Below are 16,087 nucleotides of genomic sequence, written 5' to 3'. Positions count from 1 at the left end.
TCACTACCTCCTGTGGCACCTCGACTCACTTCTGGCCAGAGACAAGGGCAGCTCTTCGTTATGCGAAGGCAAACATCTCCTCGTTGCTTTGAGTTCCGCGTGGGGCTGCCACCGCCCGTCCCTCGCCAGACCTTCAAACAGCAGACAGAACTGCCGGCTCTTCCCCAGTCTCCTCACTCCCAGCTCCTTAACTTTTCCCCACGTGACGTGGCTTTAAGTCTCCTCACCTCTGCTCTCCTTGGAGCACAGTCCGGTTTAAAATGCAGAATCCAATACCCCAAAACAGGCCCAGTGACACGTATGACCAGCCTGGGAAGCGTGCTGAGGGGGCGCTGGTCGTCGCAACGAACGCTACTGAATGCAGACGGGCCAGACACCAGTGAGCTAAGTATTCGTTACATTTACTCAGTGAATCCTCACAAAACAAACGAGGCAGACTTGATTATGCGGTCTCATCGTACTCCAGATGCTCTACTGCCTCCGATACGGCTCAAGACCCCATAAGGCTGACAGCTCAATGGACAGGTACAGGGCAATGAAAGCAGCTATCAAATAGTTAATTAATATTACCAACCCAAGATTTTTGTTTTTGAAGAACAGTAGTTCTTGAAGTTGATCTGTGGACCCCTGGGGGTGTCTGAAAAGTCAAAATTATTTGTGTAACACTAAGACATTATTTGCTCTTTCGCTGTGTTACATTTACAGGGGCAACAATGGGTAAACTTCTTGGCCCTTTAGAATAAATCAAGGCAGCGGCACCAAATTTAGCAGTAGTCATACTCTCGGTTTAAAAAAAAAAAAAAAGCAAATTTCACGTAAGAATATCCTTGACGAAGCAGTTAAAATGATTCATCTTGATCACTGAGGAGTACGTTTTAGCATTTTGTGTGACTGAGTTACAAGCTGAACCAGCTGCTTTCTTCATGGAATATCACTTTTACTTGAAAGAATAACCGACAAACTATGGTTATTCAGACTTACGTAGCTGGCAGGCATTTTCTTAACAATAAAGCCTGTCACTTCAGGGAAAACTCTCATGGTATTTACTGGCAACGATAAAATTCAAGTCCTCAAGCAAAAATTAGAATCTGGGAAAATACATACTTCCCACTGTGAGCATGACAACTTTCTGATACTTAATGGCTTGTCTGATGAGATCAGAAATGTCACTAACAAATAAGATTTTTTTTGGATACTACAGAACAAAATGTGTCAACATTTAGGAGACCTGCATAACTCGGTGAACCAACATTGTCCAAATCACTAGTGTCTGATGATGTAATATCATGTATGGGCAAAAGAGCCATTTAAAGTGCGAGAGACCTGTGGATTCAAGTGAAGCACAGTCCAAAAAGTTCATTGATTCACATTCTCGTTGCAACTAACCTTTAGGAAACTACCACCTGTTGAGTTATGATGAAGCATCAAACATCCACAAGTACTTGAAGGGCTGTGAAAATACTCTCCTCTTTCCAATGACCTGTCTGTGTGAAGCAAGAGTTTTTCGAATTCTTCAACCAAAATAACATGTTGCAATAGACTGAACACAGAAGCAGTTATGAGAACCTAGCTGCCTATTCAACTAGACATTAGACATTATGGAGACTTGTAAAATGGTAAAACAATGCCATCTTTTGTTCTAACTTTTTTCTGTTTTGGAAATGATAATTTCTCATAAAAACGTTATTTATGTGAATATGTAATCGGTTTGTTATTTTCAAATAAACAAATATTTTAAACATCAAGAGATAAAACCAAAATGAACAAAAGCTTTTTGGGATCCTAGTTTTTAATTGTGTAAAGAAACGAAAATGTTTTGAGACCTGCTATAGTAAAAAATTAAAAGCAGATCTTAAAAAGCCAAAGTAGGAAGGAGTGCCATCTAGTGAAAAGAGTTATGACATCAATTCATTTGCTAACAAAATAAAGGACACCTCCAGTGACATATCCTATTGTTAGAAACTTCACATACTTAAGGCAGAAATATGCAAAATTAAGGGCTTAGAATACAAAAGTATTGTTAAATATCAACTGAAATAAAACTTAAATGTGCCAGAAGAGGACCAGAACAGAGGGAGGGTTGAGAGGGGTTTGAGGCAGAGGCTGAAACCCGAAGACAGTGTGATACCAGCTCAGGCAGGAGAGGAAGTCAGGGCCAGGATGAAGCATGGGGAGCACACAAAACTCATGCTGGGGACACCATTTCTAGTCCTTGGAGATGCCACGAGGACTTGGTCTTTCTGTCCCCCGGTGGGCCTCTGCTAGCTACTGGGGACCAGAGGACGTCTGAGCTGGAGAACTCTGTCTGACCCCCTCTATGCTCACCCTCCAAAAGAACTACATCAAGTTACTCTGAGGGCTGGATTTTGTGTTCTCATTTCTGAGCGCTCCCTAACAGGAACAGAAATTGTTCCTTGAGGACTCTTCATTTCACAGATTGGAAATTCAAAAGACTGAATGAAATACAGTAACGCACATCAGTCAACCTCCATGTGGGACCAGGAGAGGGGAGGCTGAACACAAAAAGACATTAGCCAACTTCCCCATCCTACCCCCTCTCTTTTTTGGCTGTTCTTCCTCTCTCGTACAGGCATGTCATTCCCAGGGGATTTGCTGTATTCCAGAAGGGGTGACAGTTAAGGGCATGCACCCTGCTCTCCAGCCAACTTCCCCAGGAGGCTTCAGCTTCAGGCGAAGGCTGGCAGCTGTACACATAAAGGCTCCAGGTCCCACAAATCCTCCTTTCTGTCCACAGCTGAAGCCCTGACACTTGGCGACCGCCCAGGCTTATTTTATGCACAGGCCCCAAGGCCCGAATACCCCAAATACTAAGACAGAAGACGGACACTAACACTGCTGACCATTTTCTTTCTGTGAGCCCAAGCAGAGCCTGGCAGTCCTTGATGCAGGCCACGGGGCTACCCTCCTGCTAGTGCTGCCTGGCCAGGTTCTGAAGCCTGCGTTCCTCACTAGGCATTTGTGGTTTGAAGGACAATATTTCTTTTTCCTCCTGCGTGCTGGTGCCTAAACGTTCTTTCTTGGTAAAATTTCTTATCTGCGTCATCCGCAGCTCTTCGTGGGTTTATTTCAATGGTTGCACACAGTTCTAGCCAATCACAAAATCAGCTCAAATTTGGAGCAGCTCACGCTATATTTTTGGATATACCCCTGCTTTACCTTATAATTGGGGATAGTTTTCCTAAATTCCACTAGGACACCTTAGAGGCCTCAGCTGGTTTTAAAGCAGTTTTTAGACCCAAAACTTGGTCCCTATTCCCCAGGCCCAGAGTGATGGAATTACTTTTTCTTTGGGGGAAAAAAAAAAAAAAAAAAAAGTTTGTCCCCCAAAGAATGCTTCCTCAACAGGCACATTTGTATTAATGCCCAGCACACAGTACCCAACACTGGGGGGGGCGCGGTGGTGGTGGTGGTGGTGGTGTGTGTGTGTGTGTGTGTGTTTATGTGTGTCTTAACCTTCATCACGACGGGGTCAAGTATATGCAAATTACTCTCAGCTGCTACTGGGATGGAACTAGAAGAAGAAATGACTATGTTGTTTCAAAACAAACCATTCTGTGTGGTTTACCCGAGAGTGGAAGGGCACAAGCCTGGAAAAACAAGGCTTAGGCTCAGCATCCCCCATAGCTGGGAGAGGTCTCATTTCGTCTGGCTCTCTATGGCCCTTCTTCACGTCTAGACGACTAAAGAGAGCCCATGGTACATGAGGCAGCCCTTATGGCTTCCTGATGCTAAAAACATTCCCACACCTAACCCACCTGCAGGGGCAGTGACCCCCAGAGCCCACCTGGATTCGGAGCAGAGGTGGGTTGCTGCACTCAGCCAAGCCTCTCACCTTGGCTGCGAGGCTGGAAACCGAGCTGCCTCAGGACAGTCCAGGGTAGTCTCCAGGCTTCTCTCCCCCAGCTTACACATGGTTACACAGTATGTTAGTGAGACAGATCTTGACCAGACACATGAACTGAGCCATATTGTTAAAAATGCCTTGTTCGTATCCAGCCACCCCACCACAGCCAACACCAAATACCTTTGGGTCATCAGCCTCAGGTTTTTCAGTCTCTGAATCGTCATCTTCCTACAAGACAAAGAATTTAGAGGATTAAGCTTAAAGGACTGGGCCTGAGGTTCTCACATGCATAACAGGGTTTGGAGCAAATCTACCCAGCCTGGGTTGTCCCACCAAGAACCCCTCCCCTACCATACGACCCAGGCTCTAGAGAAAGAGAAGGGGAAAAAGAGACGTTCGCGGGGGGGACGACATCGGCAGCTCAAAGTTGTTATGCCAGCAGTGCCATAGCCTATATTAATGAAAATGCCTGAGATTAAAAACCACAAACACAAAAATGGAGAAAGGTGGCAACATGCTTGAGAAAAGAATAAGATCAGGCGCCACGCGATAAAACAGGAATGGCGTTTCCAATGAAGTATCGGTGATGTCAAACCAGGTATGAGTCTTTTTTTCCTTCTTTGCCTTTCACGTACACAAATACATCAGACTCAGAGCTCCCGTAACATTGTTCGCCCCCGGAGTGCCATGACCCCCACACGCTATACCCCAGCGCTTCAACGAGCAACACCTGCACCAACATGAACAGTAGGAAGGTAGGCATCAAACGACCAGGGCGAGTGAGCTGGCAAAGGCAGGACTGAAGGGCAATGCCCAGACTGTCCTGGGTCCCAGCTGAGTGGGCCCTGCCTCCATGCAAGCGCTCACAGAACTGCCAGTGACCCGTTCCATCCAGCCTTGCTCCCTATCCAAAGGGCCTGCCTCACACAAAGCATCACGCGGGCAAGGCGTTTTCCAAAGTGTGCCCTGACCTCACCCAAGCTAGCCCACCATTCCACTAAATGCTAATGAAGGTCAAAGATCAGCTACCCTGTTAGGTAGCTATAATCCATATCCGTTCCACTACCCAGCACACCCCAATACGCGGGAGCCATGATTCAACGTCCAACAGAAAACTGTTTCATTTGAAACTGCTTCTTTCAATCACTTTAACCCCCAAATTAAAAAGCCCGCCATACGTTAATATAAACACCACCTGAAAGACTTGAACTACACTGATGGCCTTGAGATTTAATTGTCCTGCGAGGCATCAGTGAGCCACAGGTTTTAAACGCAATCTCCTAAATCTCGTCCAGATGAAACCCATCAGGCCAAATAATCAGAGATGTAGCTCAGCCAAGTACAATCACATTTTAGAATGTCTATATTGGGACTGGATGCGAGGATTTTACTAAAATTTGAAATAAAGCTTAAATCTGGTAAAAATTCTATGCAAGGCAAATATAGAATAACACTTCAAAAACACACGTCGTGAAAATTTGCTGAAGAAAATAGTTACGGATGTTAAGCCACTATGTATGCACTTAAGAAAAACAGAAAAACGAAATAACTTACAAAGCTTTTCTAAACAATTTTAGTCAATTCTGAATTATCAGCAATCACGGGGGAGGGGAGGCCTAAGGGGATAAAAAGGTCTTCCAAACAACAGAAAACACAAAACACGTTTTTGTTTAATTTGTAAAGCATTTTATCCCCGCCCTTCCCCCCCGCTTTTTTGGCCGCACCTCGCGGCTTGCGGGATCTTAGTTCCCCAACCAGGGATTGAACCTGGGCCCTCGCAGTGAGAGCACAGAGTCCTAACCACCGGACTGCCAGGCAATTCCCTGTGAAGCATTTTAATGTCAACGTTTAAGTATCAACGAGAAACACAATTTTCAAACAAATAATATAGAACACTGAGTGTTTTAATTAGAGCTGTTGCTAAATAACCAGATTTTATATTGAGATTCAACTTTGTGTGTCTTTGTGTTAAGCAACAGCCTGAATCCTTGTTTTTCTCCAAACTTTAAAATTCTGGCCCATAATGCTCAGGTGACAGTGTACCTAAAGTCTTTCTGATTAATTAAGATGCAAGTTCTCTTTCCTTTGATAGCACATGTTAAACATCAGGCAAGATTTCTGAACAAGAACACTGATAAAAAGTGCCAAGTAAAAAGTCAAGAAAGGAGTTAATAGGGATCAAAACACAAATAACTGTCCTTCCTAGTCTTTCTAATGAACGGAAAAATTTGAATGAACCCCAACCAAGATTACAAATAACACAGAATTGAGTGCAGATATAAATGATACACCAATTAGGATGAATGCACTGTTACAAATGGAATAAATTATCTAAACAGGGAAAACCAACATAAAACACCCATTGATATCTGTGTTAAATAAAATTGTCCACTATCTTTTCCCCCAAATTTCAATTCAAAGGTTAATACAAAATGGTTCAGGTGAAAACGAATTTGACTTTCAAATAGAACTACCGATATCCAACCCAGGTTCCTCAACTGATACTAAAGAAAATAAAAGGGGGGGAGGGGGATGAAATTAGGCACGAAATGGAACACTGTTGGTACAGGTCAGAAAGTTTCTGATAAATGGTGCTTTGAGCAGCCCTGGATTTGGGAAAAGGCTTACTTACCGACTGTTTGCTGTTCTCATCCTCCTCTTCTTCATAGCCATCTTCATCACCCCCGAGGCGAGAAAAATCATCCTCTCCATAGGCTTCAGATACCAATCCGCCTTTCTCCTCTTAAACAGAAGAGAAAAATAAAATGAATGAATGGGGAAAAGAATGCAAAAAAAACACCTGAGTGATCTGAGTTGCCAGGACTATCTCTGAAGAGAAAAGGAAACCTAAATCTCATGTAAGTGACCTTAGGCCCAGATTCTGCTTTTGGGAAGATCACAGAATTTAGTGTGTGAATTCATTAAAAGAACAGGGAAGAAAACCAAGTAATATTAAATTCCGTTTCTAATGCTTCCAATCTGCCTATTATGCCAACTGAAGCCTTACCTTCTCTGAACTATTATACCATGCTGTTTAAACATCTCTTTTGAGCAAACGTATGGACACCAAGGGGGGAAAGTGGCGGCGGGGTGGGGTGGGGGGGGATGAACTGGGAGATTGGGATTGACATATATACACTAATATGTATAAAACAGATAACTAATAAGAACCTGCTGTATAAAAAATAAAATAAAATTCAAAAAAAACCCCATCTATTTTGATCTGCATATGTCTACCTTGTATCATAGGCACCAATGAACTTGTCTTCTCATCAAGACAAGGACTCTGTCATTCTCATTTTTGTGTGTCCTCCCCTAGGAACAGGACCTTAAATGGGGGCACCTGGAGAGGTTCCCAATCATACCTACTTGAGAAACAAAATCTTTTCCTACGTTTAAAACAACTACAAAGCCCCCAAACAAAACAAATTACTGGGAAACCACCAGAGAACTTCCTGACAGGCAGAGACCACACAAAACTGAGCGGAGCTAACCCAGTCCAAGGCCCCCCGACCCCCATCACTTTCCAAATGAGGAAACCAAGGCCCAGATACGTTGGGTAACTTGCTGCCTCTTTAAGTGCCCATATAGATCTGTTCCCATTTCTTAACATTGTGATTCTTAACCAGAGTAGAGCAACAATATCACTGATGGGCTTTAACAACTCACAAAGTAATGGAATCACCAAGAAGCCTTGGAAAGCTCACAAATGCCCAGGTCCTTCTCCAGATCTACTGAATTAGACTCCCTCGCAGAGGAGACAGGATGTATGTATTTTTTAAAACTCCAAGATATGGCTAAAGCATAATAGTAATAAAAAGTTTCGCTCTCCCCCACCAAACAACAAGGCCGGAGAAAATAGGTGGTGGTTCAGTAGCCTTGGACCCTCTCCACCCTTCGCCCAGCACGATGCCCAGCAGGAGACTTTCAGTAAGTTTCGGAAGAATAATCGAATCAAAAGAAGGAGACGGTCCATTCTTGCTACAGAGCATCTAACGCTCGGTCTATCCCAGGACCCTGAACGCCCTTCGGGGCTCCAGAGCCCGATACTTGGGGCACAATGACCATCTCTTTCCCTCCCGCCTGCTAGGGGAGCAGCATTCCGAGCAGACATCCGATTCTCCCCTTCCAGCTCCCTACTCGGGCCTCACCAGCTGCGCCGCCCGCTGTTTCAACTCCTGCCTCGCCGTCAGACTCGGGCTCTGAATCTTCCGCGTAAACTGCCAGAGACGACAGAACACTCTTCTTCCCCGCCATCTTATCCCCACAGCCCCGGCGTGGCTCACTCCTATGACTTCAAAGAGCTGACTTCCGGGCGGAAAGGCAACTACTTCCGGATCCCAGGAGACCCCGCGCCCGTTTCAGACCGAGAACCAATCAAAACGGCCGTTTCCGCGCCTGGCTCCGCCCCTCGCGTCAACGCTTGCGTAACGTCATCCCTGCGCGACGGAGACAAGCTTGTGTGGGTTTCACCTGGTATTGCATTCCCAGCAGTTTGGCTTTTGAGAGCTCCCTGTGGCGTATGGGGGTCTTCGAGTAGTTCCCGAGCCAGAGGGCAGCAGCTGCCCGACGAGAGCCCCTCGCTCCTTGGGTCCCACGGCCGGCTCTGATATCTTGGGGTGAAGAGAGGGAGGCTTCGGCTGGGGAAGGGAGGAAAGAACAGAGCTAGGGTTCAGAGGAGGAAAAGGGAAGAGCTCTCCTCTGGGCGCGGGGGTCGTGGCGGGGAGAAGGGGTCGGGGTCCTGGGGGGAAGAATGGTCGTCATGGCTGTGCTTATAGAGCAGAGGGTGGATCTTAGAAAAATAATTCCATCTTCTCCAAATTATTCTGAAGACATTTATGTTTTTTCTCGTGATCTGATTTCTAGCTCTGCGCTAATACCGTGGCCTGGGATAGTTGGGTATTTTTATTTTCACCGAGCATAAAAATGGAGATAATTACCCAGGAATGTATTGCTTGAGGCTGTTCACCTGGAGCTATATTATTTGAAAATAATATAGTTTGAGTGTAATAAAGCAAACTTATAGAAAAAATAAGTAGGCTTTGAAAAGCAGAACAGAGGGTTCTCCTCGCAACCATATGATCGTCACCTTTGCCTTAACCTTTGGCCACTGTCGTCAGGATGAGTACCAACCCTTCCTCTCCTTTTGATCCTGAGCGTCAAGTCCGGAGCACGTTGAAGAAGGTCTTTGGGTTTGACTCTTTTAAGACGCCTTTGCAGGAGAGGGCAACCATGGCTGTAGTGAAAGGTAATGTTGCCAAACTACCTGCATTTATGTTTGTGCTGGCTATACCATAGCGCTGCCACTACAGAAGGAAGAACACCTTCCTTCTGACCCTTCCTTCCTTCCTTCCTCCCCACCCTTGGGCCATATTTGGTTTTGAAGCTCTTGTAGATCTGTCACCCAAAACTTGCAGTTTTATTGGCAGAACCACCCAGCTGCTCTGGTTCTGATATTTCATAGCCAGAGCTAAGGTTGTCTTTGAAAACAGCTCATAAATTTCCATTCTCCTTTGTGTGTAGGCAGTGGGGTGGGGGTGGGGGAGGGGTGGGGGCGTGGCAGGAATAGCCTAAGCCAGTCACCTTCTAGGTAATTCCTGTGTTGAAGATTGAGTGGTCTGGGTCCCAAATAGGGAAGGAAGGAGTAATAATATTATAAAACTGAGATATGTTGACAAATGGTGGTTGTCAAGAGGGGAGCAGCAGTGTCATGTTAATTACATTATAACACTTATAAGCAAAAGCCCTCTGAGTGATGTTGTTTCCATGTCTATACAGATATGCCCACTCATCCAGAAGTATTCAGCTTTCATGACTGTTCAGTTCAATCATCCATATCCCAGCAGACTCAGACTTCTTACCCTTGTAGTTGTTATCGCCACTACTGGAAATGATTTGTGTGCATTGCCAGATCTCCCTGGACCGCTCCCCTTTTCATAGAAAGGATGGGAAGAGAATTGAGGTTATATTGAGACCCTTGCACGTGCCAGACACTCTGCGAGGAGTTTTTCCTACATTCTTGTTTAATTTTCAACAGCCTTGATGAAGGGGAGAGATTAAAAGGCAGGAAGCATTGAGATGTTGCCTTCTTGTATTTTTGCAGGCGACAAGGATGTCTTTGTGTGCATGCCCACAGGGGCAGGAAAGTCCCTCTGCTATCAGCTCCCTGCTCTGTTGGCCAAAGGCATCACCATCGTGATCTCTCCTCTCATTGCTTTGATTCAGGTGAGGCTCAGGGGAATGAAGGTGGCAGCCCAGAAAGTTTAGAGGAAGGTTTTTTTTTGGCGGGGGGTGGTTAATAGCTGGAAATTTTACTTCTCCTTTCTTTGGTCTTTTTTTTTTTTTTTTTTTGTGGTACGCGGGCCTCTCACTGTTGTGGCCTCTCCCGTTGCGGGGCCCAGGCTCCGGACGCACAGGCTCAGCGGCCATGGCTCACGGGCCTATCCGCTCCGCGGCCGAACCCGTGTCCCCTGCATCGGCAGGCGGACTCGCAACCACTGTGCCACCAGGGAAGCCCTCTTTGGTCTTTTTAAAAAAATTAATTAATTTATTTATTTTATTTTTTGGCTGTGTTGCATCTTCGTTGCTGCACGTGGGCTTTCTCTAGTTGCAGCAAGTGGGGGCTACTCTTTGCTGTGGTGCTTGGACTCTAGGTGCGTGGGCTTCAGTAGTTGTGGCACGCGGGCTCAGTAGTTGTGGCTTGCGGCCTCTAGCGCACAGGCTCACTAGTTGTGGCGCACGGGCTTAGTTGCTCCGCAGCATGTGGGATCTTCCCCGACCAGGGATCGAACTTGTGTCCCCTGCATTGGCAGGCGGATTTTTAACCGCTGCACCACCAGGGAAGTCCACCTTTCTTTGGTCTTTTGCCTCTTATTTTTCTTTGATTTGCCTATATCCCACTCTGTATTGGGTTTCTGAATCGCCCAAATGTGGGGTTCTCCACTAGTGCATATCACTCTGGTGGGTTATGAATGAGTCTTCTGTGTTTCGATGGCCTGAGGTCTCTCACCCTCCTTTGTAGCTTTTTGCCTGGAGGAATATGGAACTGTATGTGTATGCACATACACGCTCACTCTCGTATGTACACGTGCACTCTTGATGTTATAGAAGATGCAGGTGGATAGATAGGTATAAATCGATATAGGGGAATCCCTGGTATATTCTGCTTTATTCTGGCGAGAGCACAGCCATGAGACAGAAAAAAAGACGAGAAACTTATTGGGATGTCGTTAACATCTGTTCTGTGCTTCTGACTATATTTAAGGCCTGCAGATGGACTGATAGAATCAGAAATGAGGAAGTATGGCCGTGTGGTTAAGAGCCATCCACCGTGAAGAAAAGGAGAGAGAGAGAGAGGGATAGAGAACAACAGTAACAATGCTTAGTGAGTGTGTACTAGTCTCAGGCTTTGTGCTAAGTGTTTAGGGGCATTAATGTACCTTCCAAGTGTAAAATTTCATTTAATTCTTAAAACAATCCTATTAGGTAGTTTCACTCTTTTTATAGCAAAGTGAAAGAATGAGAGTGAGAAAATTGAACGCTTAAGGTTAAGAACCAGCTGAAGAGCATGTGGTAATTGAGCCGGGATTAAATCCACGTCTATCTGGCTCCACACATCAACCACTTCACCTTCTGTACTTCTTTTTATGCAAAGAGAAGACACGTTAGAGGGTGGGAGAAGGATGTTTTATGGCTGTGAAATACCCCAGGGAGTCACAGTGACGTTTACCACTGAGGCCTGAAGGCCACTTACAGTCCCCTCTCCCGCTTCTGCCCTCAGGACCAAGTGGACCACTTGCTGGCCCTGAAGGTCCGAGTGAGTTCCCTGAACTCGAAGCTCTCGGCACAGCAGAAGAAGGAGCTGCTCTCCGACCTGGAGCAGGAAAAGCCCTGGACCAAGCTTCTGTACATCACGCCAGAGATGGCGGCTTCTGCCTCCTTCCAGCCCGCCCTGAACTCCTTGGCGTCTCGCCACCTGCTCTCCTACCTCGTGGTGGATGAAGCCCATTGTGTTTCCCAGTGGGGGCACGACTTTCGTCCTGACTACTTGCGTCTGGGAGCCCTGCGCCCCCGCCTGGCCCATGCCCCCTGTGTGGCTCTCACTGCCACAGCCACCCCGCAGGTCCGAGAGGATGTGTTTGCCGCCCTGCAGCTGAAGCAGCCAGTTGCTACCTTCAAGACTCCCTGCTTCCGGGCCAACCTCTTCTATGATGTGCAGTTCAAGGAACTGCTTCCTGATCCCTACGGGAACCTGAGGGACTTCTGCCTTAAGGCTCTCGGACAGAAGGCTGATAAAGGGGTGAGGGCATCGAGGTTGGGGGGCCGAGGTACATCAGGGCCAGCGGGCTGCTGTGTGCGGCATAGAGAAGGATTCGCATTTCCCAGGTCTTTGCTTTTCTAGCTTCCTCAGCCAGGACTAGCCATAGCTTCTTAAAACTCGTGCACAGAGTTGTCCCTTTGGCTTCCTGGCCTTGTCCCCCTTACTGGGGTTCCCGTGTCCCGGAGTCCTCCTGTGGGGGGCCTTTGCAGACCTATCCGAGGCTTGTGGGGAGGAGGCAGGGGTTAGAAAAGTTGGGTTTTGAGCTGCTTTGGTTCCCGCCTCGTTAGAAAGTAGCAGGGCTGTGCTAGGTGGTCTGCCTCAGAGGAGACCGTGAGCCTGACGAGAGAGAGTTAGAGCTGCTTTTAAAGCAGGGACTTCCCCGACGGACCAGTGGTTAGGACCTGGCTCTTTCACTGCTGGGGCGCGAATTCAGTCCCTGGTCAGAGAACTAAGGTCGCACAAGCCGCATGATGTGGCCAATAAAGAAAGAAAGAAAGAAAAAGAGCAGGCTGCAGTGCGATGGGCTGTTTTATTCTTCCCAATGCTTATTTTCTTCCCGTGTCTCCCCTTTCAGTTGTTGTCCGGCTGTGGCATTGTCTACTGCAGGACCAGGGAGGCCTGTGAACAGCTGGCCATGGAGCTCAGTTACAGGGGCGTGAATGCCAAGGCGTACCACGCAGGTAAGGGGCACCTGGGCCACGTGGCCCTCCTTGCTCTCAGAAGCCTCTTGGCGGGTCTTTTGTTCCTTAAGAATCCTGGATAATCAGGTGGTCCATCATCTTTTTCCAGATACCCAGGCAGAGCTAAAGTGATTCACTTAAATTCACAAAAAGGAGTCTAGACCCAAATGAGATCTAAAAGGAGAATTGTGACTCCTGAATTCTTGTTATCACCCTGTGCCCACCCAGCAGCAGGTGATGAATTTTTTTAGCCCAGGTATTGGCGTCACGGAAAGAGCACAGGCTCTGGAGGCCAATGGACTTGGGTTTGAATCCTGGCTGTCGCATTTATGGAGTGCTCTGTGCCACACACAGGCCTGGGTCTCTATGTTTACTGGCTCAGGCTTGGTGGGTTAAGTGCCTAGCCTGAGGTCATACAGCTGGTAAGTGATGGATTCAGGGTGTGTGTCCTGTGCCCAGCACAGCATCAGACCCAAGGTAGACCTCAGGGGAAACCCAAGGGAAATGCAAGTTCCCTTCTTCACCTTTCCCTCTTTTCTAGGGCTGAAGGCTCCTGAAAGAACGCTGGTGCAGAACGAGTGGATGGAGGAGAAGGTCCCTGTAATTGTTGCAACTATTAGCTTTGGAATGGGAGTGGACAAAGCCAATGTCAGGTGAGCCCTGGTTCTTGTCTGACTTTGCCAGTTGGGGCCTGGCTCCGGGAGAGTGGGCCTCCTGGTGCTCTGTCTGGGGAGCCAGGTCTGTGTGTCCTTCTAGGGCCAGAGGGGAAGGAGGCCCCAGGATAGAGCCCCTGGTACATAGTCCAAACGCTGACAGGTTCTGTGCACAGTTCCTCTGCTCCCTGCTGATGGCACAGCGTGGTTCTTCCATCCCCCAGAAGAGGGGGCAGCATGCAGACCATCAGGCTCACCCTTTAACACAGCCCCGCTCACTCCCACCTTAGCATCTGGAGCCTGTGAGGGGGTGGAACTATCTTAAAACTGCTCCCTGTGCAAAACTGAAGGCAAAGATCTCGTTACCGTCACTCCTTGTTACTGTTTACCGGACAGTCCAGAAGAGATGGGTACATCCCAGCCTCCTAGCCCCACGCTGGCCACTGTTGGGAAGTCTTTTACCTCCAGCCACGCTTGACCTTTCGGAGACGTTTTGGGCTGCGGTCTGAAGCCCTTTGCTCTGATTAACAACAACAGTAATGCCTTGTGTGATTTACAGAACACTTTTGCATACGTGGTCTTGTTAAGCCTCATAGTGACCCTGAGTTGGTCAGGGTAGGAATTAGACCGTGAACTATACTTGAGACAACGTGGACTTTGGAATCAGGGTTTTGAACCCTGGGTCAGCTGTGTCTTATTATGGATCAGCTTTGGAGTCAGACACCCCTAGGCTCAAATCCTAGCTCTGCCGTCCCCTTGTACAAATTTACCTCTCTGAATCCCAAGTTCATTGTCTATAAAATGAAGCTACCTCACATGACGGTGACTGTAATGATTTAACAAGACAAATATATACACTGGCTCATAGTAGGTACTTCATAAGTATTATCCTTTTCCCTCTTCAAAGATGTTATAAAGCACTTACCCAGCTCGTAAGTGTCCTAATCTTGTTTCTTTAAGTCCGCTATTTTTTCCATGGGCTGCTCCATGGCGGGAAGGCCTGCTGAAGGACTGCAGGGTCCTAGCCATGCTTACTCTGGGGGACTGTCTCTGCCTCTCTGCCTGCCAGCCTCCCGCTCCTGGTCCCTGTGGAGACCCCTGCTCCGCTGACTGGGAGTCACTTCTCCCCTCAGCTTTTCTGCCACATCTCATACTGCTTGTCCCTTGGATCCTACAGGTTTGTCGCCCACTGGAATATTGCCAAGTCTATGGCTGGGTACTACCAGGAGTCTGGCCGGGCTGGCAGAGATGGAAAGCCTTCCTGGTGCCGTCTATATTACTCTAGGAATGACCGGGACCAAGTCAGCTTCCTGATCAGGAAGGAAGTAGCAAAACTCCAGGTAAGTTCTGGGCAGTAGGAGCCCTTCCTGTGTGAACCCACCGCTCTGCAATTTCCGAACCTAGATGGAGCTTCTGTAATCTGGAGGGGTGCTCCTGAGGCTAGAAGGTACAGCAAGGCGGGGAATAGGGTGTTGGTGGACAGCTTATAACTAGGTTAGACTTTTTTCTTTATACTTAATTGATCTTCATACAGTCTGTTGTGTGTGTGTTATTTTACATTGTCAAGATCAATCCTGCCTTGTTTTAAATTAGCCTTGTTACATAAGCATTTTCCCATATTGTTATAAGTTCTTTGATTTTAGCCTTTTTTTTTTTTTTAAGAAACTGATTGCATATTCTTTGTAGAGAACCTAGACACAGACTCAGGAATATAAGGGAACTTGGTGTATGATAGGTGGCATTAGAAGTCAACAGGAAAACGATGAACTGTTGAATAATTGATGCTAGAAAAAGATAAAATTAGAACCCTACCTCCCATGCCATATACATATGAATTACAGGTGGATTAAAGACCTCAAAAAACTGTAAAACTGGGGAGAAAATATTTCATGGCCTTGAGGGAGGGAAGAGTATGTCAAGATTTTTTTTTTTAATTAATTTATTTATCTTGGCTGCACTGGTCTTAGTTGCGGCATGTTAGCTCTTAGTTGTGGCATGCGTGCGGGATCTAGTTTCCTGACCAGGGATCAAACCTGGGTCCCCTGCATTGGAAGCACAGAGTCTTACCCACTGGACCACCAGGGAAGTCCCTATGTCAAGATTTTTAAAAGCAGAAACCATCAAAGAAGACTTGATCTGTTTGACTCAATTTGAGCTAAAAATTTCTTTATAGTGACAGACACCATAAACAAAGTGAAAAAATGAGCCATTTGGGGATTTCATCGTGATAGACATCATTGGCTGGCTGTATAGAACTCCAGCAGGTAAAACAGTAAAAGGCAAACAGCTACATAGCAAAAAGGATGGATTTCACAGAAGAGGAAGCCAGAATATCCAATAAACATACAAAGAAAAGAAAAACAACAAAGAGATGCTCGGCCTCACTTAGGAATCAGAGAAATGCAAATCAGGTGACAAGCTATCATTTTATACCCATCAGACTGGCCAAAGTGTAAAACATCTTTATAGTCACTGTTGGCAAGGATGTGGGGAGAGGGCAGCTCATGACATGGTCAGGATTATAAGCTAGAACGGCTGCTTTGAAGAGAGACGAGGTGACACGTGTACG

At 46.7% G+C, this 16,087-nt stretch overlaps 2 protein-coding genes across 2 annotated transcripts in view; one reads left to right on the top strand and one right to left on the bottom strand.

Moving 5' to 3' along the window:
* Positions 1-8,168, bottom strand: part of SAP30BP (SAP30 binding protein) — a 34,055-nt gene extending 25,887 nt beyond the window's left edge. Inside the window, exons 1-3 of the mRNA XM_007099750.4 lie at positions 8,017-8,168; positions 6,498-6,607; positions 4,046-4,093 (exon numbers count right to left, since the gene is read on the bottom strand). Coding sequence (XP_007099812.1) covers positions 4,046-4,093; positions 6,498-6,607; positions 8,017-8,122 — 264 coding nt within the window. The 5' untranslated portion in view covers positions 8,123-8,168. The remainder of the gene's footprint in view (positions 1-4,045; positions 4,094-6,497; positions 6,608-8,016) is intronic.
* A 671-nt stretch (positions 8,169-8,839) lies between these two features.
* LOC114487585 (ATP-dependent DNA helicase Q5-like) lies at positions 8,840-14,937 on the top strand. Its single transcript, XM_028498143.2, has 7 exons — positions 8,840-9,113; positions 9,969-10,090; positions 11,646-12,164; positions 12,760-12,865; positions 13,407-13,518; positions 14,696-14,858; positions 14,923-14,937. The coding sequence occupies exons 1-7, from the start codon at positions 8,987-8,989 to the stop codon at positions 14,935-14,937; spliced, it is 1,164 nt and encodes a 387-aa protein (XP_028353944.1). The 5' UTR covers positions 8,840-8,986.
* The last annotated feature ends 1,150 nt before the right edge of the window (positions 14,938-16,087 follow it).

Source organism: Physeter macrocephalus, chromosome 14 (assembly GCF_002837175.3).
Source record: "Physeter macrocephalus isolate SW-GA chromosome 14, ASM283717v5, whole genome shotgun sequence".
In the NCBI taxonomy this organism is placed as follows: Eukaryota; Metazoa; Chordata; class Mammalia; order Artiodactyla; family Physeteridae; genus Physeter; species Physeter macrocephalus.
This window is presented reverse-complemented; position numbering and strand designations above follow the sequence as displayed.